This window comes from Sinocyclocheilus rhinocerous, unplaced genomic scaffold (assembly GCF_001515625.1).
Source record: "Sinocyclocheilus rhinocerous isolate Xijiao unplaced genomic scaffold, SAMN03320098_v1.1 scaffold820, whole genome shotgun sequence".
Taxonomy (NCBI): domain Eukaryota; kingdom Metazoa; phylum Chordata; class Actinopteri; order Cypriniformes; family Cyprinidae; genus Sinocyclocheilus; species Sinocyclocheilus rhinocerous.
In genome coordinates this window covers 1,418,377-1,441,550 of record NW_015670386.1, presented here as the reverse complement: position 1 = coordinate 1,441,550, position 23,174 = coordinate 1,418,377, and the positions used below count along the sequence as shown (strand labels likewise).

General features: G+C 36.6%; 2 protein-coding genes and 1 pseudogene across 6 annotated transcripts; 2 read left to right on the top strand and 1 right to left on the bottom strand.

The window, feature by feature from the left end:
* Window positions 1-8: 8 nt before the first annotated feature.
* Window positions 9-4,410, top strand: snx11 (sorting nexin 11). Of its 3 annotated transcripts, none has more exons than XM_016546089.1 (7): window positions 9-153; window positions 800-854; window positions 1,117-1,203; window positions 1,799-1,899; window positions 2,160-2,255; window positions 2,411-2,641; window positions 2,735-4,410. In XM_016546089.1, exons 2-7 carry the CDS (start codon window positions 831-833, stop codon window positions 3,783-3,785), a joined length of 1,590 nt encoding a protein of 529 aa, XP_016401575.1. In that variant the 5' UTR covers window positions 9-153; window positions 800-830; the 3' UTR covers window positions 3,786-4,410. The 3 variants fall into 3 exon arrangements, with proteins under 3 accessions (XP_016401575.1, XP_016401573.1, XP_016401572.1); XM_016546087.1 differs by having other exon boundaries at window positions 9-251; XM_016546086.1 differs by having other exon boundaries at window positions 9-692.
* On the bottom strand, window positions 2,558-17,277 carry arsg (arylsulfatase G). 3 transcript variants are annotated; one of them, XM_016546090.1, is made up of 13 exons: window positions 17,200-17,277; window positions 13,753-13,983; window positions 13,489-13,676; window positions 13,242-13,289; window positions 12,640-12,751; window positions 12,400-12,534; window positions 9,591-9,787; window positions 9,411-9,491; window positions 9,079-9,187; window positions 8,882-9,002; window positions 8,690-8,780; window positions 6,868-7,146; window positions 2,558-2,631 (listed from the first exon to the last, which is right to left on the bottom strand). In XM_016546090.1, exons 2-12 carry the CDS (start codon window positions 13,968-13,970, stop codon window positions 6,869-6,871), a joined length of 1,578 nt encoding a protein of 525 aa, XP_016401576.1. In that variant the 5' UTR covers window positions 13,971-13,983; window positions 17,200-17,277; the 3' UTR covers window positions 2,558-2,631; window position 6,868. The 3 variants fall into 3 exon arrangements, with proteins under 3 accessions (XP_016401576.1, XP_016401577.1, XP_016401578.1); XM_016546091.1 differs by lacking the exon at window positions 17,200-17,277 and adding an exon at window positions 15,918-16,004; XM_016546092.1 differs by lacking the exon at window positions 13,242-13,289.
* LOC107734158 (monocarboxylate transporter 7-like) lies at window positions 15,263-22,301 on the top strand (annotated as a pseudogene).
* Window positions 22,302-23,174: the final 873 nt, after the last annotated feature.

The window sequence follows — 23,174 nt, the reverse complement described above, 5'->3', positions numbered from 1 at the left end:
GAAGAAAAACGAAACTGATCACGTTACTCGGATACTCTCAATAATGTTTTGACGTGTTTTTTTATACTTCGAATCTGTTTTATCTGTATGTGTAATACAGTCTAAGTGACATTTAAGAAAAATCACAATTTATTACGGACGGATGGGATGAAGGTACGAATTTTAATTTATTTTTGACATTCGTACCTATGAGCACATTAACTTGCGCTAACGTTACCTGAAATTCAGCCTGGAAATAGAGCACTATTACAGTAAGTATCATACCAATAAATGTATCTTTTAGTTATTTTCTTGAGTAAAAACTGCTGTGACAGATAGCAGACAAGTTAACGAATTAAAAGCCACTACACTAATGCCAAAGTATCCCTCTACACAGGATTGCTAAAAGTATGTCGTTTCAAAGCATTTACTCTGTAATCACGGGTAAATCACATTATTAACCAAAGAACTGACAAATAATCATGATTAATGGCCGTTTAGAGGAAGAGGAGGGGCAGGTGATTCATCACAAGGGTTGAAAGAGCAAGTCAGGAGATATTTGTCCTCAGATACTCAAATCAACAATTAGTGATGTTTTGGAGAGTAGACAGCACCAGGTCTGAGGAATCTGTTGATTTCTCCATTTATGGATTTGTGAAAATATTTGCTTTCCTCAAGTTATGGAAAAACAAAGACAGAAAAGACAAAATCATGTAAGTTAAAAAAAAAAAGAAAAGAAAAAACTTAGCAAAACATGCATGATAAGGGATGTTTGTTGTGGTGGTTGATGACTCATGTTGTAGTGACTGTTTTTCCACAGATGTCCATTGTGTCGCGTTCCCTCTGGTAGGATGATCAAAAGTCAAGAGCAAGATGTAAGATCTCTTTATAATTCTTTCCAGTTTGTCTGTGTGATGTGCAATGACAGATCTGAATATTGCACTTAAAAAATGAGATCTTATGGGTTTAAGTCATTCAGATATTGAGATATAGCAGATTACAAAACAGCTGATTTGACACAAAAGGTTTTGCTGTTGATAACAATGGGCCGCAGGATTGTCCTTTTAAAGGTGTCATAAATGTTTCATATTTGTATATTTTGGTCTTGAACATGTTTCTTTAACTTTTTTTTAAAAGGAGTTCATTGCTGTGAGAGTTCAGGATCCCCGCGTTCAAAACGAAGGGTCGTGGAACTCATATGTGGACTTCAAAATTTTCCTTCATGTGAGTATTTTTGCCTCAAGGACTTCTAATATTACAAGATTATAATCTAATAATGTGACTCTTTCCAACTACCAAAGTCTTTTATTTAATACTTCTTTAGACATGAAAACAGATTTAAATGTGTTTAAACCATATTTATTAATTGTACAGTTTATTTATTAATAAATATTTATTAATTGTACAGTTTTGGTGTTGATTAAATCACAGCCGTGTCCTTGTATCATTATTGCTTCATGGTGGTTTCCTTGCTACATGGGGTTTTGTTTTTTAGTTCATTGCATTTCAATGAACATAATTTATGTGTATAATGATATTTAGAGGGCAGGACGGGCTGTATCTGATATATCGTACATAATGCAATTTAATGCACAGCAAATAAAATGCACACAAAACTGCTTCTATTGAAACTGGTATTTTGAAGATGCATGAAACTTTTGTAGATAAGCAGACACCATCTTATATCACCGTCTTAATAGCCAAATACTGGCCGATATATCAGTCTTTCACTATATGCATTTTTATTCTTCTGTTGTTCAACACTTGTTTTTATCTGCCCTTGTGTTATCTCATCTGGTTACTTGGTTTCTGTCACCAGACAAACAGCAAAGCATTCACTGCCAAAACATCCTGTGTGAGGCGGCGATACAGCGAGTTTGTGTGGTTGAAGAAAAAACTGCAGAAGTACGCTGGTCTGGTGTAAGTTCCTTTGCACAAACAAATGACTGTATAGCTGCATATATGTCTCAGCCAGTGCACCTCAAAATAAAAAAAAAGTATATATATATATATATTTATACTTTTTTTAAATATGCCAGTTAGAAATTCTGTTTAAATTTTATTTAAGTTTACTGCAAGCAATATTAACAATTTGCTATATAGTAGGGACTTTTTCTGCATTGTATTCCTTTTTATTTATCTTTATAGTAACCCATAATGCATCACTGTATTTCCCACAGACCTGTTCCTGATCTGCCGAAAAAGTCTTTCTTCTCGTTTATTAATGATGACTTCATTGAAAGGAGGAGAAAAGGTCTTCAGAGCTTCTTGGAAGAGTCAGTTCTAGCTCTTTATTTAAAATCTTCTAGTGCTTGCTTCTTACAAACATTTTAGAAATGGCATAGTTAAAAATAGCATGTAAAATAGTACAGAAATGTTCATTTAAACACACAATATTCCTGAAATCATTTGCTTTTGTCTTCCTATACAGAGTGCTGCACATGACCGTATGCCTGTCAGATAGCCAGCTCCATCTTTTCCTGCAGACTCAGCTTCCTGTCAAGCACATTGAGGATTGTGTGCAGGGTCACACCCCTTACACTGTGACTGAAGCCATTCTGACTTATGCTTCCTCTAACCGTGGCTGGGTGCAGGAGGAAGGGGACGGGGACAGGGCCCAAGATTTATGGCCCACCCCTGTTCCATATGAATCTGTAGAGAGGTATAAAAAAAAAAAAACAGTCGCAAATACATAAAGCACTTGCTGATGTAATATTAAGATTATCTTCTTCTAATGATATACATCTCTTTACAGCCCTGCTCCTCACCTCCCTTCATTACAAAGTCCAGGAGCCACATCCAGTGGGCCTCTAAATGAACTTAGAGATGTTTCAGACTCTGAGTCGAGACTGAGTGATGCAGAACAGACTGCACTTGACCTGAAGCATGGAATCGGCCATGAGCAGCTGCCTCAAGAGGGAGAGAGTTACATTAAACTAGTTGTTGAAGTCCACCCAAACCTTGTTGTTTCTCTAGAAACGGAGGAAGAGGATGGCTCAAAAGAAATGCAAAGGCTTGATGAAGATGCCAAAGCTCTACAAAGTTATGATTGTGAATATCTAGCTCCACAGATAGACGGACTCATTGAAGACAAGCTTCAGCAAGGAGATGCACACAATGAAGAAGATCTTGATCAAGAAACGTCTGTTGCCGAAGACGCAGTTGATGTTACCTCAGTAGACGAAGTCATCGAGAAAAAGATTGATGATATCAATGAAGTGAAGAAGGGAAGTCAAGATGTTGGACTTGAACAGGATAGCACTGTGAGACAAACCCCTGACAAGATCCTTCATGAAGAAGATCCAGGAGAAAGGATCCATAAAAATGAAGGTACTATTGATCTCAGTGCTGATGCTGAGAAGGTACTTGAAACCGCAGAAGATGTTGCACTCCATGATGCTCGTGAGGAGAACACACCAGATATTGAAGATCAAGATAAAGCTGAGATAACAGAGGAACATGTGGCCCAGGAGAATGGAGTCAGTGATGAAGACTGCAGCGAAGATGCTGCTGCCCAGGAAGAGGCCATGAATGAGAATGAGGTGCATGTTGGCGAAGTGAACAAGCTCAATGCAAAATGTCTTCAACCTGGCAGTGCCATTTTGATACTTAAGGGGATTGAGGAAGCGGTGAGCACGCAAACAGCCCCCGTGACAGAGACTGTCAGTAACCTCGATGCCAATACTGCTGATGTCAACACGCTTGTTTTACACGCCATAGAGATGGATTCAATGCAATGTCAGGAGACGGACAGTCATGCTATTATCACTACCCACCAAACAGATACTAATTCCCATGGGAATTAGTACAGTCATAGATTGGACAGAGTTATCAAAAAGTCCTCCCTTCAGCTCTTTCCCAGTCAACATCCAAGACGTTTCTCTACTGTGTGAGTGAGTGCATGTAACTGTTTTCAGCATTGATCCACTGTTGATGTGTTCAGTTACAGACTGTTTACAGAAGATACACTGAATGATTAGACCGGGCTGTAGTTTTTCCCTACAAACAATGTGAACAAACACAGATAATGCACTGACTAATGTGCCATTCAGGATTGTGGGCAAATTGCACATGCAACGAATAGATATGAATCCATGGTAGTGGGCGAGAAAAAGCAGTGTACATCACTATGGCACCTTGATTCTAATATTCACCATTCTTAATCAAAATATTTCTGTGTTTGTATGATTTTAGCAACAGGAATTACCCCGTGACATGTTGCTGATCTATTTTAGCAAAACCAGACTTTCTAAGGCACTTCCTTCTTCTCCCAACTGTAAAAACCTGTTGCTCTCATGTTTGCTCTACTGGAACTTTGGGTAATTTAACGGACAGTTCAGCCTAAATTTAAAATTCTGTCAACTTTTACTCACCCTCGTGTTCTTCCAAACCTGAATGACTTTCTTCTGTGGACCACAGGATGATATTTGTGACTCTCGGCCAAATATTGTCCTATCCTAACAAACCACATACATCAATGGAAAGCTTATTTATTCAACTTTCAGATGATGTATAAATCTCAATTTCGAAAAACAACTGACCCTTATGACTGGTTTTGTGGTCCTGGGTCACATTTGGAAAAATGCTGTTTGGTTTTTCTATCCAATGTTGTTTTGGACCCAACTTAAGTTCATTGTACAGTTGAAACATTCTTCTAAGTATCTTCTTTTGTGTTTTAATAAATTTACGAAAATTACAAGGGTGAGTAAGTGATGACAGAATTTTCATTTAGAGGTGAACTTTTAATATAATTAAATTATATTGGTATGTTTAGTGTTAGTGTGGCTGTTAAGAATACCATTTTTTTATATTTCAGGGTCTTTGGTATCTAATTTCTTTGTTGCTTAATTTATGGTCAGAACACTAATTTCCATACAGAAACCTTATGAGCTAAGAAAAATAACCCAAATGCATAAGAAATTACAGTGCACATTGTTTGGAATGATAATATATTTTATTTTCCCCATCCTGATCTAATGTTGCACTAGGTCAGGTAGGATGCTCGTTGACTGTTCTTCTATATTCTGCTGTGATGATGTTACAGTGGCTGCTTGTAATACTAATATGGGAACAGAAACCCACTCAAAAGGGAATTGCTTGTTGATTGACAGAAAAGGGTGGTACTTTATTTTCTTAGAGAAGTTGATCTTTTATTACGCACAGATGTTATTTTTTTTTCCAAATCAGCACAGTAACAATTATGAATGCACAGTAGCATTACAAATTCAAAGCATCCTAAATTCTTTTTTTATTTGTTTTTAAAGGATTTAAGTTAAAGTTACATTTTTAACAGCAAGTTGTGAAGGGTATAAGAACGTCTCAGTCGGCTCCACTCATAATGTGATATTTTCATGTTCATTTGAATGAGCCACATCTGTCGGTCTAGACTACATTGTAGGTACATGAGTCCCAGAGCTGTATGTATGTATGTTTGGATTCACCAATGTGCTTACTAACAGCAAACCAATAAAGAACAAGAGGTTGAAATGAAACTCAGTGTCCACTGATTCCCCTGAGAGAACATGTTGGAAACCATGAGTGCGTTCACTATACCAACCAATACCAGTATATTAATTGACCAAATAAGTTTAAAAATGCCACTGGACAGTTCACAGCCAATGGGAGCAGCCTTTTGTCAGAAATGCTGGTAATATAATTAATGATTTTTTTGTTATGGTGATTAGCCATGTCAGAAGTAAAAAAAAAATTTCAAAGTAATTAACAAAACAGTTATACAGTTAAAAAGTTATACAGTCACGGTTATGGCAACAATATTACCACAAGATGGAGACATGGTATCAAACTAGGGAAAGGGAAAGTCAGTTGTTATAATACTTTTTAATGTAACACTTTTTCATTCATTTTGTCGTTTATATACTCAAAATCAAATTAAACACAATATTTCCATCTGTATCTCATACAATCATATTTGAATTGTCTCAAATATATGCTCCCTAAATATAAAGGCACCTATAAAATTATAAAAACTTTTTTTTTTCAAAATTAAATAACTATTAACTATCATTTTACAGTGCAGTACATTTATAATTTTTCATACAGTAATGTAAGATACATAAATCTTTAAAATAGAATAAAACATTATTTGATTATTTGGTAACACTTAAGTATAGGGATCAATTCTCACTATTAACTAGTTGCTTATTAGCATATCTATTATTAACATACGTATTGGCTGTTTATAAGTACTTATAAAGCAAATATTCTGCATGACCATATTCTACATCCCTAAACCTACCCAATAACTAAACTTGACTACCTTACTAACTATTAATAAGCAGCAAATTAGGAGTTTATTCTCACTATTAACTAGTTGCTTATTAGCATGTCTATTATTAACATATCTGCAACAACTGTTTATTAGTACTTATAAAGCAAATATTCTGCATGACCATATTCTACATCCCTAATCCTACCCAATAACTAAACTTAACAACTACCTTACTAACTATTAATAAGAAGCAAATTAGGAGTTTATTGAGGCAAATGTCTTAGTTAATGGTTTGTTAATAGCGAGAATTGGACCTTAAAGTGTGACCGATTATTTCATATTGTTAAAAAATAGAGCTCATGATTTCTTTAGAAATATAACAATCAGTTTGACCCCAGTTTGAAAACGCCTGGTCTAGCTCATAATGAAAAAGCAGAATAGAAATGTATTGCAACATCTTGGAATCTATAGTTTCCTGTTACACAGCCTTAGCTTTACACATCAACAACATATCTTCTTGGTAGTCTAGTGTGGTTTTCTGGGACATTGCGCTGAATATTTGAACTATGCTCTTCCCAGTGGAGGAAAAAACTGTGCTTTCTATATGCTGATGTGATCTAGCCCATTGACAAACAGTGCTCAAGACTGAGCCGACTGACCTCATTTTAAACTGTGACATCGGCAGGCGGGGTTGTGTGGCTGGCAGCAGGGGACTGCCGCTGGATTCACGGTGTAGTCGGCTGATGATACCTTATCTGTGGCGATGTCCCATAGCAGAGCCTCCCTCTCTCTCTCCACTTCCTTCAGGACAGATCTGTACTCTTCACTCTCAGGGTTCAGAGGGGTCTCCTCTGCCTCGTCCAGTGAGAGGTCAAATATCAGAGGGGGGGTGTGATACTGCTGCTGTCCACTTCCTCCACCGCATGTCACTGATCCACCTGAGAGAGCACATCAGGACCATTATACCAACCAAATACATCCATACATGGACATGGACAGTCAATGAACTTTGGACTAAAAGTTGCATTTCAAAATGAGTTATTTTATGGTTTAACTTAAAGGGGTCATTTGATGCGATTTCAATTTTTCCTTTCTCTTTGAAGTGTTACAAGCTCTTGGTGCATAAAGAAGATCTGTAAAGTTGCAAAGACTAAAGTCTCAAATCCAAAGAGATATTCTTTATAAAAGTTAAGAGTCAACCACGCCTACCTAAAATGTTCCAGAACAGTTTAACCCAAATATTCAGATGTGTGTAGCACATTTTATGGAGGACTGTTTCCTGATCCTGGTAGAGTAGACTACAATGCCGGCTGTTCTGACTCACAGCCTGTAAGTACGTTTTTTATATTTAAAGAATTTGCCACTGACGATTCAAACGCGAGTTTTGAGCAGTGTAGAGTAGCGCTTGTAGTTTGTCATTTCTCCAATCACAATGCAGACAAGGTTTTATGTTTACGCGGCGCGATGCAATGCAACGTGTAAAAAGACAGTATAAGTCATTATAATCCGTAATTATGTCCCCACTGGATGCAACAAATGCCTTTTGAACCTTAAACCGCATAAACACATCTCATTACACCAAATACACAAAATATTGTTCTTTTTAGCAACATATGACCCCTTTAAGTAATGTTTTATACACAATTTAAACTGTTTCAAATACCTAAATTTTTAAAAAATGTGATTTATTAATTCATTATTTTGCCGTTACATTACATTTTTAAACAAGAAATAATTTGCTTAAAATGTCTATTTATTTGTCAATTTATAGAAAATTATATTTCATAATTTGTTATTTCACTAATACATTTTAAACATGAACGTAAAAGTTTAAAATGTCTAATCATTTCTCAATTTAAATTTTTTTATTTATTAATTTATTTAGTGTTACATTTAACTACATTTTTAAACATTTAAATAAATACTTTAAAATGTTTTTTTAATGTGACTTTTTTGATAAATGTAATTTTAATATGTGGTATTTTGTATTTTATTCCTGTTAAAAACCAATAAACATTCAGTTTAAAAAAATAAAAATGTGACTTTTTAGTTTATTATTTTACAGTTACATTTAACTGCATGAATTAAAACATACATTTAAACTAATTAAATCAACAGTTTAAAATAATAAACAAAATAAATAGATTAAAATGTATTTGTAAATGTAAAAAGAAATTATTAACAGTTTTATTCTTAAATTAATACATGGATTCTTTCATTTTATTTTTCATTAATTATTAAGTCCTCAATAAACTAAGTCTATTTATTTGTCAATTCAAAAAAATATTTATTTACAGTTTTGTTTCTTGAATTAATACACTGATTCTTTCATTTTATTTTTAACTGGTAATTAAGTCCTCAATAAAGTAAAATAAGTCTATTTTTCAATTAAAAATATATTTATTTACAGTTTTATTCTTGAATTAAAACAATGATTGTTTAATTTCTATTTTTAAGTGGAAGTCTTTAATAAACAGTAACCTGTGATGTAAAATGCCTTGTGATGTTTCAGCCTGACGGTTTGAAGGTCGCCAAACTGTCCTGCAGCACCGCTGTTTGGATGCATGAGACTCTGAAGACAGGAAGAAGAATTAACCGAAAGCCAGTCAGAGCAAATTTCACAAATGTTTGTTTTGGTCTGTAAAAGTGGTGTGTCATCTAAACACACTGTACCTTATGGCCTGTGTCAGAGTCGTTGAGCAGAATGTCAGTTATATCAATGCCACCATAGCGTCGATCTGATGGTGGTTTTACACCAGCCAGGGAGAGAATAGTTGGAAAGATATCCAGACCACTAAGAAGTTAAAGCCAGTCGTCATACAGTGAAAACAAAACAATCATGTTACACAATGTTCATCATTTTCCAGTACCTCAGCAGGGCGCTGCTGGTGCTGTTGGGTTTGATCTTCTTAGGCCATGCGACCACTGTGGGAACTCTATGACCTCCTTCCCATGTGGTTCTCTTGGCTGAGCCGCCACCTGCTCCGAAAAATGAAAAAAGACTATTACATGATAATTCAATTAGTGGGTTTGTTATCTAAAACAACTGAAGAGAAGTCACAAGTAAGCATGAAATCTGCATCCACAGAAAAACCTGGATGTTCATTCATTCAATATCTTCTATTTATGGCAGATTAAAGGTATGACATCTTATTAAAACAGAAAAAAGACTATTTATTTTCAATAAATGAGACTTCATTACCTCTGCTCGTCTGCCATTTTCCAACAAAAGGCCCAACATGCCCAGCAAACTGGCATTTCTGCTCCCACGGGCCATTGTCACCTTAGAAATCGATGCATTGTATTACTATTAAGGAACATTTTTAGTAAAACAACTAACTCAACTGAGTCCTTAGAGTGAAATATGTATAAAATAACTCACCAGTGAACCATATCAATGTGTTTTCCAGTTGCTCAGTGCTGACCGCCTGCATGATTGTCCCAACCAAAGAGTCCATGTCACTGAGGCTGGCTGTGTACGGGTCTTGTGTCGTAACGTTTAGGAAGGCGTTATGGAACAGTGGGACATGCATGTGAGCAAGAGCCACATACAGTAGGAATGGCTGTTTCTTCGAAATACTACACAGACAAATTAACACAAAACATTTTATACCATACAATATACAAATTGTACAGTGACAGAAGGATAAGTTTGTTATAGAGAGGCACAGTGTAGTAGTACCATCAGGAGATATTAGAGATTTTTTTTAACACCACCATTCAAATGTTTTAATGTTTGAAAGAAGTCTCTTTTCCTCACCAAAGCTGCATTTATCTGAGGAGAAATTAAGTAAAAACAGTACAATTGTGAAATATTACTACAGTTTTCTATTTTATTATATTTTAAAATGTAATTTATTCCTGTGATGCAAAGCTGTATTTTCAGCATCATTACTCCAGTCTTCAGTGTCACATGATCCTTCAGAAATCATAACGATATTTTTGTGGAAACTATGATACGACTCTTTGATGAAAAGAAAGTTAAAAAGCATTTATTTTAATTAGAAATCTTTTGTTAAACTGTTATAATTAACATATAATTGTCACTTTTGATTTTCTGCCAGTTTAATGCATCCTTGTTGAATCAAATTATACATTTTTTTTAAATAAAGTATTGACCCCAAACTTTTGAACAGTAGAGTATTGGTATCATTTGATATTGTATATTTAATTGTACATGCTCATTTACTCTGTTTACAGTTAGATTACCCTTGTCATCATCTAATGCTCACAAACAGTTCATCTTTAAAAACACTAATAATTTAATAACACTGTTAAATGTTCTTTAGCAAATCCCAAAATAATTTCAAAATTTTAGACAGTATCATAATGTTGTGATGCCTAAATTCACCTGTAGAATTCGAAACAATAGTTTGCAGTTTTCAGTGTTTTATTTTTAATTTAGACAAAATATTATACAATATATAATATTATACCATGGTCTGTCTGAATACTCAAATTTGATTGGCTGGCAGGTATTGATTAAAACTGTTTAATGCACAGGTAGTTCCAAGTCAGTTTAATCATCATTCTATATTAATGCGCTGCTTTAATTGATGCACACAAACACACACACACACACACACACACACACACACACAGAAAGAGAGATTGGCAAATGCAGATTGCACTGCGCAAACACAGAAACTGATCAACGCTGCCTCACGACTTTTATTAATAAAATAGCCTAGATACTAGATCACTACATTATATTCCTCAGCAATGAGGTCCTAAAATCACTGTTTTTTAAGTAACTAAACACAGCTTCATTGTTTGTAGAGAGATGCGCAGACGCAGGTAACGCACACACAACTGTCATCCCTCTCTCTTTCTCTCTCGATAATTAATTTAAATAAATGCTGTAATTAATTCAAATAAATGTGATCTTACCGCACTATTTCATCTCTGTGTCCGATTTGAAGCAGGAAGAATAGCGCTAACGAGCGGTAACTGACAAAATAACCGTCATTTTTACCCTTCCGGTCAAATATTGCGCTGCAAACATCATTACCAGCTTTAAGTTGTCAATGCTGGCAAATGACCATTGTATAAACGGGATAATGCACGGCTAGCTGTGCCTTAAATGATTTTAATGCATTAATGCACTTTACGTTGGTTGGTTCTTGGCCTCCACGTCGTGCATTAAAATTGTTTAATGCACAGCTAGCCGTGCATTATCCCTTAAGTATTTAATATACTAAATAATATATACTATTATTATATATTATTTAATGGTTACTAGCCCTAACATGAAAATAGTTTACTGAATTTTAATGTCAATATATTATCTACTGATTCAAACAGATTTATGAGAGGACTGCAGTGATACTGGCTTTGAAACTGTCACAGGTCTCTGTACAAGTACACAGTTGAAATGAGAAATTGATGAGACTTGGTTGCACATGCAGCCCAACAGATGATGATCTATCCTTAAGCTGTGTCAAAGGTCAACACTGCAACTTTGTCTGCCCAGTAAACTTGTTTACAGACTAGAGACCTTATATTGACTGATCAAAGTCCCCTGTGTGTCGCAAAACTGTTTTTATAATCCATTTTTAATCAAGAATGTTTTGGCTTCACACTTAATACCTAAAACTTGTTTAAGAACATTTGAATTTACATATATTTTACCAGGAAATTCAAGTGGTTTAATAACCTTTAAAGGGGTCTTATGATGCGATTTCAAGTTTTCCTTTCTCTTTGGAGTGTCTCAAGCTGTTCGTGAATAGATAAGTTGCAAAGTTGCAAAGACTAAAGTCTCAAACCCAAAGAGATATTCTTTATAAAAGTTAAGACTCGTCCACGCCCTCCTAAACGCCTCGTTTAAACACGCCCCCACATGTCTGCATCACTGTGTGGGAAGATTTGCATAACACCGCCCAAATGTTCATGCAAAGAAAGATTTGATTGAACTTTGATTCTCGCTGTAGTATTGTTGCCGCCAAACCGCATAAACACATTTCATTACACCAAATACACAAAATAATGTTATTTTTTAGCAACGTCATATCATATGACCCCTTTAATAACAGTAATAATAATATTAATACTACAGAAATTTTTGGGGAAAAAACAATATGTGCAACAGAAAGTAAGTTATTAGACATACTTACAATCACAATATTTTGTTTTATGTCTGTATCGAAATCAGAATATAGGTATAAAATCATATATAGAAGTGGTGAACAAACCTGGCTGTGAATATCTGATTGACTGCCGCTGTGGCATATCTGTCTTTAAGGCTCCATGTGTCCAAGGGTTGTTCAAATATTGTCTCATTTTCTATCAGAGGCAATGCCACTTTAGTGTAGCATTCTTCATGCTTCCTGTTGAGAGAAGATCTTTCAACATATTTGAGGCGTACACAAAACCTAAAAGGCATTTGATGTGTTTTGACACATCATATATATAACCTGAATAGTAACACAAACCTAGAAATATACTGACTGCGGAGACAGGGAGGACAGCTGGGAAGGTTGAGACCTGGTTTGTCAGTGCAGCCCATGTCATTACTATAAGGAATACCGAAGTAATAGTCAAAACCTGTAGTGTAAACACAGAAAAGTGAGCATTTCCTCATGACATGGCTTCAAAAAAATACATAATGTTAGACAATAATTACAATTTATATATAAAAATGTAATTTAATGTGGAAAAAAATAATTCCATGTCAAGAAAATTCTTATTAAATAAAATTTTTATGAAGTAATATTATTTATTTTTGTTCATTAATACATTTGTATTTCACTGTTTTAAGTAACATTTTCATCACTTGAAATATAATAAATGTTAACTAAAATAAAATATAAAACCTTTTTCTTTTCATTAAGTTTAACTTGATGTACTAAAATAGCTGAAACTAAAACTGAAATAAAATTTCATAAAAATGAATAAAAACTATATAGACATATTTAAAATAATAATAATAATGACAAAAACACAACAAAATGACTAAAACTTTAACTAAAATTAAAATGAACATAAAATCTACAAATTAAAACGAATTAAAAAAATTTAAGTTGCTGGATTTTACCTCTATGAACAGGATTGTAGGAACCATTGTGTCCAAGGTGCCATTTTCCTGTTTTACAATCAATATAAGATAACTGGAATTGAAATATTATTACATATAATAAGTTTAGCTTGGGAGGCTTATTAGTTGCCAAGGCGACAATGCTTATTTGTTAATCAGGAGCTAATCACAGCACAGTGTGGAGTTCATTGCTCTCAGGATGTTAATCGTGTTGTTCTCTGCATGTTCTTTGAGTTTCTGTGCTTACCGATAATGGCTGTATAATAACCTGCATCATGCAAGAGCTCAGCAAACGTTGTCTCATTGAGTGGCAGCCCTCCGACTGACCCCACTGCAAAATTATGAGTGACCCCATTGCGTAGCCCATGTCTGCCGGTCAGAAGGGCAGCACGTGACGGCGAGCATGTGGAGGCAGGGGAGTGGAAGTCTGTGAATCTGCAAATCACCAGACACAAGCCCCAACAATTAGACATAATAATGCACAAAACTGTGTCTGAAATGATAACACTACCTTTTGCCTTTCAGCTTTAATGAGTCCAGCCAGGGTGTTGGTGTGGAGTTGTCAGGCCTGTTCACCCAGAGGTCACCCCAGCCGATATCATCGGCTAGGATAACGATGAAATTGGGTCGTTCCTTTTCACTAGTTTTGTCTTCCTTTTTAATATGGCTTTTGATGTGATGAATCAGTCCAGAGAACAGAAGCAGTAAACACAACCCAAACTGTGCCATGTTTATGCTAAATCTAAAAAAGAAGACGACATTTAAATTATGATTTATTTGACACATAATTACTAATACACTGATTGCTACTTAGCATACTCCGACAAGGGGAAAAACAACTATAAAAACAGCATGATTAATAAATCAGGCAACCAGATATCTTCAATGGGGGTTATTATTATAGTTAACTAAAATGAAAACTATTTCAACATTTTTGTTACTTGAAATAAAATAAACATTAATTGAAATTAAATATTTTAAAAATATTATTTTATGTTATTTATTTTCTCATATTATTTTATTTCAGCTCTCATTTCCATTTTAACTTGATGTACTAAAATAAAAACTAAAACTGAAATAAAAATATGTAGACATTTAAAAATGACAAAACGCACAACAAAATTACTAAAATGTAACTAAAATGAAAATGAAATCAGAAAAATAAAAACAAAATACTAATACTAAATAAACTAAATATGAATAAAAACTAATATAGTAGGGGGCCAGCATTGGGGGCCAAATATTGTTTGATTTCAAACTGATAATTTTTGTGGGGGAAAAAAGAAAATATGCATTAAACAAAATATAATACTACGTTAACTTCAATCAAACTAAAAGTAAACATGTTAATTTATCCCTCAAACATTTAAAAGTATTAAGTCAGATTAAAATGTAATGTAGAGAAATATGACTCTGTACATCATTAATAGTTATTTTAACAACATAGCAACTTAATCATTAAGTATCTAATTACATTAATATGGTGTTATATGGATATTTCAGACATTTGATAGAATATGTAATGGATCCTGCTTCATCTTTTTATCCACCAAGGATTTCTCATCTTGAAGAAGACTGAAGACCCATGAATTACATTACATGAATTTACTAATGTCATGTTAAAGCCAGCATGTAATGTAGAATGTAATAATGATATGATCAGTAATGATCGGTCAAACTAACAGTACGCTATAATCACATAGGAACCAAACGCTGTCTGAGGTTGCAGTTTTTCATAGCATAAAGCCCTTTGGACGTCTCTGAGGAAAGCCTTTTCACTGTTGGGTTTGTCAGCAGATCTTGCTGACTGTTATATAACAAACTTTACCTAATGCACCAGTTCGTTTTAAACATTCAGTACAGTCACTCCTGCAGCTCCCACTTTACACTATGGTGGGGGAGAAGAGACAGCATGTTCCTTTGACATTCCAACTCACTCAGCTTCATTCATCATTGACTGTAAACCAATCCTCAACTTACTCAACAGCTGTAACCTCCCACCATAGAGGAGACAGTGGAAGCAGTACAGCAGTGGAGTAACAACATTCTTCTCAATGACAGGAGAAGGTATGCTTTTTTTTTGTTTTTGTTTAGTTCTGACTGTTCAATGTTACAATATATCAGTGGTTAAATGACTACTACTACTAAAGAAGTTAAACAATTCACATGGGTCAGGTAGTGCGCGCGCCACACATATGTATGCAGGTCAGGAAGACACAAAACCACACGTTTATATTTGTATATAAACCTGACCATAGAAACGACCACGTGGCAAGAAGCTGAGAAAACACGTTCATGCTGGAATCATGATGGAGCAGGTGGTGACTCACCTTACTTTTGATAACGTACAAAGAGATTTAGAACAAAACAAACGTATTAGAACATGAACATTTTTAAATTAACTTAACTTAATATATGTTTAATGAATGTTTATTTGTGACAATTACGTCATGCCACAGGTGTGATGCTTTGAGGAGTTAAAGCAGTAACGTTTTTGACTTAAGTTTTGTGGTCTGAATATGATAGTAATGGAGCTGTTCTCAAATAATGTTAGCTGTCGCTGTCCTAACATTGGGAAAGACTAAGAAGGAATTTAACAAACTTCAGATTCGATATGCATTTTAAACACGATACATTATGGCTTATAATAATATTATGAGACTAATTACTCCTCACCTAATATCCAGCGATGATTTCAATCAATGAAAATATTTCAGTCGTTGTTTTGCGCATCAGTTTGTTGACACTCGTGTCCCTCCGCCCCTATCATGACGTAACATCCCTCTGGTAACGCCCCTTGCGCTATAGTTGTTAAATTGTTATACTTGCTGTTTTTCCCTCAGTGATGTTTCATATATTCAGTTTATTTTTAGCTTTATTAATTTGGTTCTGTGCAGTTTTATTAGTTTTTGTTATTTTAAAATATTTCTATTTAGCTTTATATTTATTTCAGTTAGCTGCCTTAGTTGAGTCATTTATATCAATATTAACATATATTGTGATAATATGATCAATATGATACATTTATTTTAGCTTGATTTTAGTTAAAGGGGTCATATGATGCGATTTCAATTTTTCCTTTCTCTTTGGAGTTTTACAAGTTGTTCGTGCATAAAGAAGATCTGTAAAGTTGCAAAGACTAAAGTTAAAAATCCAAAGAGATATTCTTTATAAAAGTAAAGAGTCAGCCACGCCTACCGTGGACGCCAGCCCGGGCAGCCCGGGGTCGTCACATGTGGTTGCCGCAAGCCCTCCGGACGCTCCTTCGTCGAATCCGCCGTTCTCAAGCCCACCGGCCTCCGCTCACTTTAGCCCCCGGCCTCTGCTCACTCTAGGCCGCCGTCATCGCTCCGGTCTGACAGGGCATCATCACAGTATGGTAAGGGGCGTAACATTTCCGTCACACGCTTGAGGTATTCGGCCAATCACAATGCACTGGATAGCTGGCCAATCACAGCACACCTCGCTTTTCAGACCGATGAGCTTTGTAAAAATCGACGCGTTTCAGAAAGGCGAGGCATAGAGGAGAAACAATAATGTACAGTATGTGGAAAATAATGTGTTTTTTGAACCTTAAAACGCATAAACACATTTCATTACACCAAATACACCAAATAATGTTCTTTTTAGCAACATCATATGACCCCTTTAACAATAACAACACTGGTCTCTAGCACACATCAGAAATTCAACTTAACAGAAACCTCTGTCCCAAAACCTGATACATGAAATGGTTAAACTAATTAATAGCTGATATTGCAGTTGTTTGAATATAGTTGTTTATAGAATGATTAACCATGTACATCTGAGTTAAGTTTTTCGTCTTTGACAGTGTCTACTTTAAAATTAAATGTCTCTTTACAAGTGGGAATGATCATGGTTGTGCCCAAATAAGTTTATACTGATGGATCTGAGTGGCTGTAAAAGTTAATTCACTTATTTACTCACTATAGCTTACCTTTATCTTAACTTTTTTGTCACATTCACAGGTCGCAGGTCAAAATGGCACAGTGTATTTTCCGAATAAAAGGTTGCCTCGGCTCTAAAGTGTACTCGGAGGTCCCAGATGGTGGTTGGGGTTGGATTGTGGCTGTGGCTGTGGCCTTTTTCCTGGTGGAGGTGTTCACTTACGGGGTTATCAAAAGTTTTGGGATTTTTCTCAAGGACTTAATGAGTGACTTTGGCGAGAGCAACAGTCGAGTATCATGGATCATTTCAATATGTGTCTTTGTTATGACTTTCACAGGTAAGGTTTGTAACTGTTACTTTAAATTTTGAAATTTTAAAAAACAACTTGCTAGCTTGACTCCTCTTAGCTGTATGTTTACTCTTTTTTTATATATGGGTTCATTTCTGTAACTTTGCCATCCATGTCTCTTCAGCTCCTTTATCATCAGTGCTGAGTAATCGATTTGGCTTCCAGCCAGTTGTGATGTTTGGAGGATTTCTCATATCTCTGGGCACAATCTCAACAGCATTCACCAGCTCCATCAATCAGATGTACCTCACTATAGGGATTGTGACAGGTATGTAAAGCCTTGCACTATACATACGCAACTGTTCAAACATTTTAGTTAGTAAGTTTTTTTTAAAAGAAATTAATCTTTCATTCAGGAAGGATGCATGAAAGGTATAGTTAACCCAACAATGAAAATTACCCCATGATGTACTACACCCTCAAGCCAGAGGAGACTGGTTTTCCTTTGCTGTAAACAAAACTTGGTTCTCGATCGCGAGACTAACATATTGTCACAGGAGCTTTTGCTACGCCTACGTCCCACGTCATCCACTGGAACGCCACTCTCTCATCAACGGTTATAAAGTTTTAAATATGGACAATATTCTTACACAAACACATTGATTCACTTCAAAAGGCCTTTATTAACCCCCCGGAGTCGTGTGGAGTTTTTTGATAGATGTATGCACTATTTTTGGGCTTCAAAATTTAAATTGATGAAAAGTTACAGTAAATACATTTATAATGGTCCAAAAGATTTCTATTTCAAATAAATGCTGTTCTTTTGATCGTTCTATTCTTCCAAGAATCTTGAAAAAAACATTTATCAGGGTCTCCACAAAAATATTATGCTGCACAGTCATGTTCAACATTGATAATAAGTTGTTTGATAAAATGTTGTTTGAGCACCATATCGATCATATTTGAATGATTTCTGAAGGATCACAGTGAAGAGAGCAAGAACAGAAATGTATGCAGAGGAAATATCATACCTGTCTGAAACATTGGTTCCCTTTTCATTCTTTTTTAAATTAACTGTATTATGTCCATATGTTATTATGTTATAACTAATCTGCTCCAGGATTGTAAGTATAACATTTTACAATATAAACTAATAATGTATATGTTTGATTTACTATCTAAAGGCAAAACCAAGGTGAACAAAGCATCCAATGATTTTAGATGCCTCTTCCTTTCTGTAGGACTGGGCTACTGTCTGACATTTCTGCCAACCGTCACAATCTTGTCCCAGTACTTCAACAGGCGTCGTTCTGTGGTCACTGGAGAGTCATTTGCTATATTTGCTTTTGCTCCAGGTGAGTGCAGGCATGCTCATCTGCAATGTAGTACCATCACATATTATGTGTCAATAATTTGTAACACACAAATTTTCATAATTGTAACACACAGAGTCAAACATGTTGCTTTCTTGTTTCTGCAGCCTTCACAGCTCTTAAGAACTTAATTGGCTGGAGGTACACAATGGTGGTGATTGGAACGTTACAGGGCATCATTATTATCTGTGGGGCTCTGCGCCATCCCATAGTCATCAAACCAAAGACTTCTCCAACAGGAGCTGAGCAGAAGATCAAATGCTCTCTTCCTGAAGAACAAATGCAAGGCTCTGCTAACTCTGGAGATTCAGGTGTACAGTCACTTGATGAGCTGAAACAGGGTCTCAAATCTGGGAAGGAACAGAGAGAAGCGGAACCACTTCAGATCTCTCCAAAACAACAAGACGTGTCAACCAAAAATAAGCTCCTGGATTTGACTGTACTAAGAGAAGGCAGTTTCTTATGTTATTCAGGCTTTGGCCTTTTTGCAACACTGGGCTTTTTCGCCCCACAGCTGTATGTGGTGGAGCTCAGCGCCAGTTTGGGTACCGAGAGGGACAAGGCTGCCTATATGCTGTCAACAATGGCCATTGCTGAGATCTTTGGACGTCTCTCCATCAGATGGGTTCTGAACTGGGGGCGTATCAGGAAGATCTTCGTACTTCTCGGATGCGTGTCACTGATGTGCCTGGTGCTGGTGTTGTTTACTGTGGTAAATGGCTTCTGGGGACTGGCGGTGTGCTGTGTGCTTTACGGCTTCTTACTTGGGAACATTGCATCCACGCACATTCCAATGTTGGCCGAGGACGATGTCGTAGGGATCCAGAGGATGCCCTTAGCTGTAGGCGTCTACGTCTGTATTCAGAGCTTTGCAGGACTGGCTGGTCCACCATTAGGAGGTAAGAAGAATTAAATGTTTTGCGCTACCATTCAAAGTTTTGGGGTTGGTAAGATTTTTCTGAATTCTAAATTAATGACTGTTTTCTACTGTAATATACACTGCTAAAAAATGGAACACTTAATCTTCACAGTGTAACATCAAGTCATTTAAACTTCAAGGGTATCAATCTGTCCAGTTAGGAAGCATAAGTGATTGAGAATCAGTTTCTCCTGCTTTGGTGCAAATGAAAGTGACAACGGGTGCACTGGAGAGGCAAAAACAAGACCACCCTCAAAAAGCGAATGGTTTTGCAGTCGGTGGCCACAGACAATTGCTTTTATCCTTCCTTACTGATTTGTCTTTAGTTTTGTTTTTGTTACGGTTCTTCTCACTACTTGTAGCATGAGGCAGTACCTGCAACACAATCAGGTTGCACAGGTAGTCCAGCTCCTCCAGGATAGTACATCCATACATACCATCACAAGGAAGTTTGGTGTGTCTCCCAGCACAGTCTCATGAGCATGGAGGAGATAGATGGAGACAGGCCATTACACGAGGAGAGCTGGACAAGGCCGTAGAAAGGACTGGTATAGAGGGGTATGGAGGGCCCAGCAGCAGGACTGCTATCTGATCCTTTGTGCAAGGAGGAACAGGAGGAGCACTGCCAGAGCCCTCCAAAATGGCCTCCAGCAGGCTACTGGTTTGCACTTCTGACCAAACTGACAAAAAACAATCTCCCAGAGGGTGGCATTAGGGCAGTATGAGGGTCCTGTTGTGGGACCTGTGCTCACAGACTAGCACCATGTAGCTTGATTGGCATATGCCAGTGAACACCAGAAATCAAGCGTAGCGTTAGTTCTGGCAGGTCACGTTAGTCAAGCTCGCATCAGCTGACTCTCAGCTGATCCCCATCTACCTATGGGAATACGACACCTATCTAAGCATTCATATATAAGGTCCCTCGGTATTATCAGCAGTTTTCGCATTGCTCAATAGCTAATTACCCTCCTCCATCCCCAACTCCTCCTCTGTCAGTCGGGATTCAGCCTTCTGATTCTCCTTTGAATCAGACTAATTCTAAAATGTGTACATAAAATTATTGAACTTTAACGATATCTGCAATGCATTTGTTGGTTCTGTTCTGTTTACCCTGGGGGGGTTATTGCTGCTCTCCCTGCTCTCATCCATGCTAGGCTGCATGGATGCGCAGGGAGTTCTTGCCCAGAACAGACCCCTACCGCCAATCCAAATTGTATGCTAATTGTCAATCATCTTTGACGATAGTGGTCCTGACAGAATTGGCAGATCTGCCATTGGCGCCCCGTTCTCTTCAGGGATCAGAGCAGGTTCACACTGAGCTCATGTGACAGACTTGAAATAGTCTGTAAATGCCATGGAGAACATTATGCTGCCTACAACATCATCCAGCATGACCTTTTCGGTGGTAGGTCAGTGATGGTCTGAGGAGAAATATCCTTGGAGGGTCACACAGACCTCTATTTGCTAGCCAACAGTAGCCTTACTGCTGTTAGGTCCTGGGAAAAAATCTTCAGAGCCACTGTCAGAACTTACGCTGGTGCAGTGGGCCCTGGGCTCCTCCTGGTGCAATACCTGGCCTCATGTGGCCAGAGTGTGTAGGCAGTTTCTGGATGACAAATGTATTGATGCCATTGACTGGCCCTCATGTTCCCCCAAACCTGAATCCAATTGAGAAACTCTGGGACGTTGCATCAGAGCATCCCAAGCCACTAAGGAGCACTAGGAGAATGTCCAGGAGCTCACTGATGCCCCGATCCAGGTCTGGCAGGAGATGTCCCAGGACATCCTTCATCTCATCAGTAGCATGCCTAAATGTTGTCAGGAGTGCATACAGGCACGTGGGAGCCATACAGACTACTGACTTACATTATGAGTTGCTTTGAGGAAATTCATGCCAATTTATTTCAATTTTCGACTTTGATTTTCAGTGAGATTTTGAATCCAGCCCTCAGTGGGTTGATTATTTGGGTTTCCATTGACCATTGTCACATAATTTTGTTCCCGACGAATTACACAATTTTGTTCATTGAGATCCAATGTATGATTTAAGTGTTTCCTTAAATTTTGTGAGCAGTGTTTTTAAAATATAATTGATTTCTGTGATGGCAAAGCTGAATTTTCAGAAACCATTACTCAGTGTCACATGATCCTTAAGAAATCAATCTAATATGCTGTTTTGGTGCACAAGAAACATTTATTTTTGCATTTATTATAACTCAGTGTTGAAAACAGTTGTGCTGCTTAATATACAGTACCAGGCTATATTTTTCAGGATTCAGTGTAAATACAGTAGAATGCAAAACTCCCTGAACAAGCAACTCTCTGCATTTCCCTCTCAAATATTCTAGGTGTCCTTGTGGATGTTACACAAAATTACAGGGCTGCATTCTACTCCTGTGCTGCGGGGCATGGGACTAGGTGCCGTCTTCCTTGGGCTCGTACGTCCAGTTAAGATAGGTCAACTGTGCTCGAGGAGGGACAATGGACAGAATAACCCCATAGTGGAGCAAGTGTCCAAAGACAAACCGGAGGAAATTCTAGAAGTGGATAATCAAGATATTAAGTCTTGACTTCCTTTGTGAATTTAGCGGAACTTTAGGTACTATCAGACCTGGTGATAACATAAGGAAAACTTTTACAGCTGGTACTAAAATATAACAACATTATGATTCATAATAATCACTTAAAGGGTTAGTTCACCCAAAAATGAACTAACCCTTTAAGATGTGCAAACGTAGTTTATACACTGAGACCATACATGTGATTATCATAATACACTATATTAGCAGTAGCTGTCATGAAAACTATGATTGGACACATTTATGAATGTTTGTAATACTAAATATTAAGTCTTTTGTTGACTGGAATCCTAGACACAAAAGAAGCACACACTGTGTAACAGGAAACCACATTTTCGTGGTTTTAGTGATTATAGGCAAGGGGTGATTTCTAGGCACTGATGGGTAAAGCAATGACCAAAGATAATGCTGAATTCAGCAACTAAGGTTAAACCATGTAAATGTTATAGAAAAGGGTTAGAAAGAGGTATTAGTTACTTTCTTTTTTAAAAGGAACCTTTTTTAAAATATTTGCTAAATTAATATTGCTTTCAACTTTCAACTAGTATACTACAACACCTGTCTTCTAACTGGATACTAAAACCAGGTAAACAACTTATTAATGCAAATAGTGTTGTTTAGCCTTCCTATGCTCATGATGCAGTGTTATCAACTGTGGATTACATTTGCATCTCTATTATATAGAGATAACTGTGAATTCAAGGCTTTACAGAGCTCAGTGTGATGTAACTGTGAAATGAAGACAAAAGGATTTCCAATGTAATGCAACGCCAAATTCAAATGTGCAAGTGTCTTATAAGACTGCTTCATCACTTACCTCTTTAGTAAAACTATATTTGTTATTGAAACACTGTCACCTGACTT

Excerpts from the sequence above, each read along its gene's own strand:
- arsg (XM_016546090.1), bottom strand. The coding sequence starts at position 13,970 with ATGGCACAGTTTGGGTTGTGTTTACTGCTTCTGTTCTCTGGACTGATT. Across the intron at positions 12,535-12,639 it reads CGCAGTCAGTATATTTCTAG|GAAGCATGAAGAATGCTACA; the intron begins GTTTGTGTTACT and ends TTCTCTCAACAG. Across the intron at positions 9,188-9,410 it reads AAAATGGCAGACGAGCAGAG|GTGGCGGCTCAGCCAAGAGA; the intron begins GTAATGAAGTCT and ends TTTTCGGAGCAG.
- snx11 (XM_016546086.1), top strand. The coding sequence starts at position 571 with ATGTTTTGGAGAGTAGACAGCACCAGGTCTGAGGAATCTGTTGATTTC. Across the intron at positions 855-1,116 it reads TCAAAAGTCAAGAGCAAGAT|GAGTTCATTGCTGTGAGAGT; the intron begins GTAAGATCTCTT and ends TTTTTTTAAAAG. Across the intron at positions 2,642-2,734 it reads CCATATGAATCTGTAGAGAG|CCCTGCTCCTCACCTCCCTT; the intron begins GTATAAAAAAAA and ends ATCTCTTTACAG.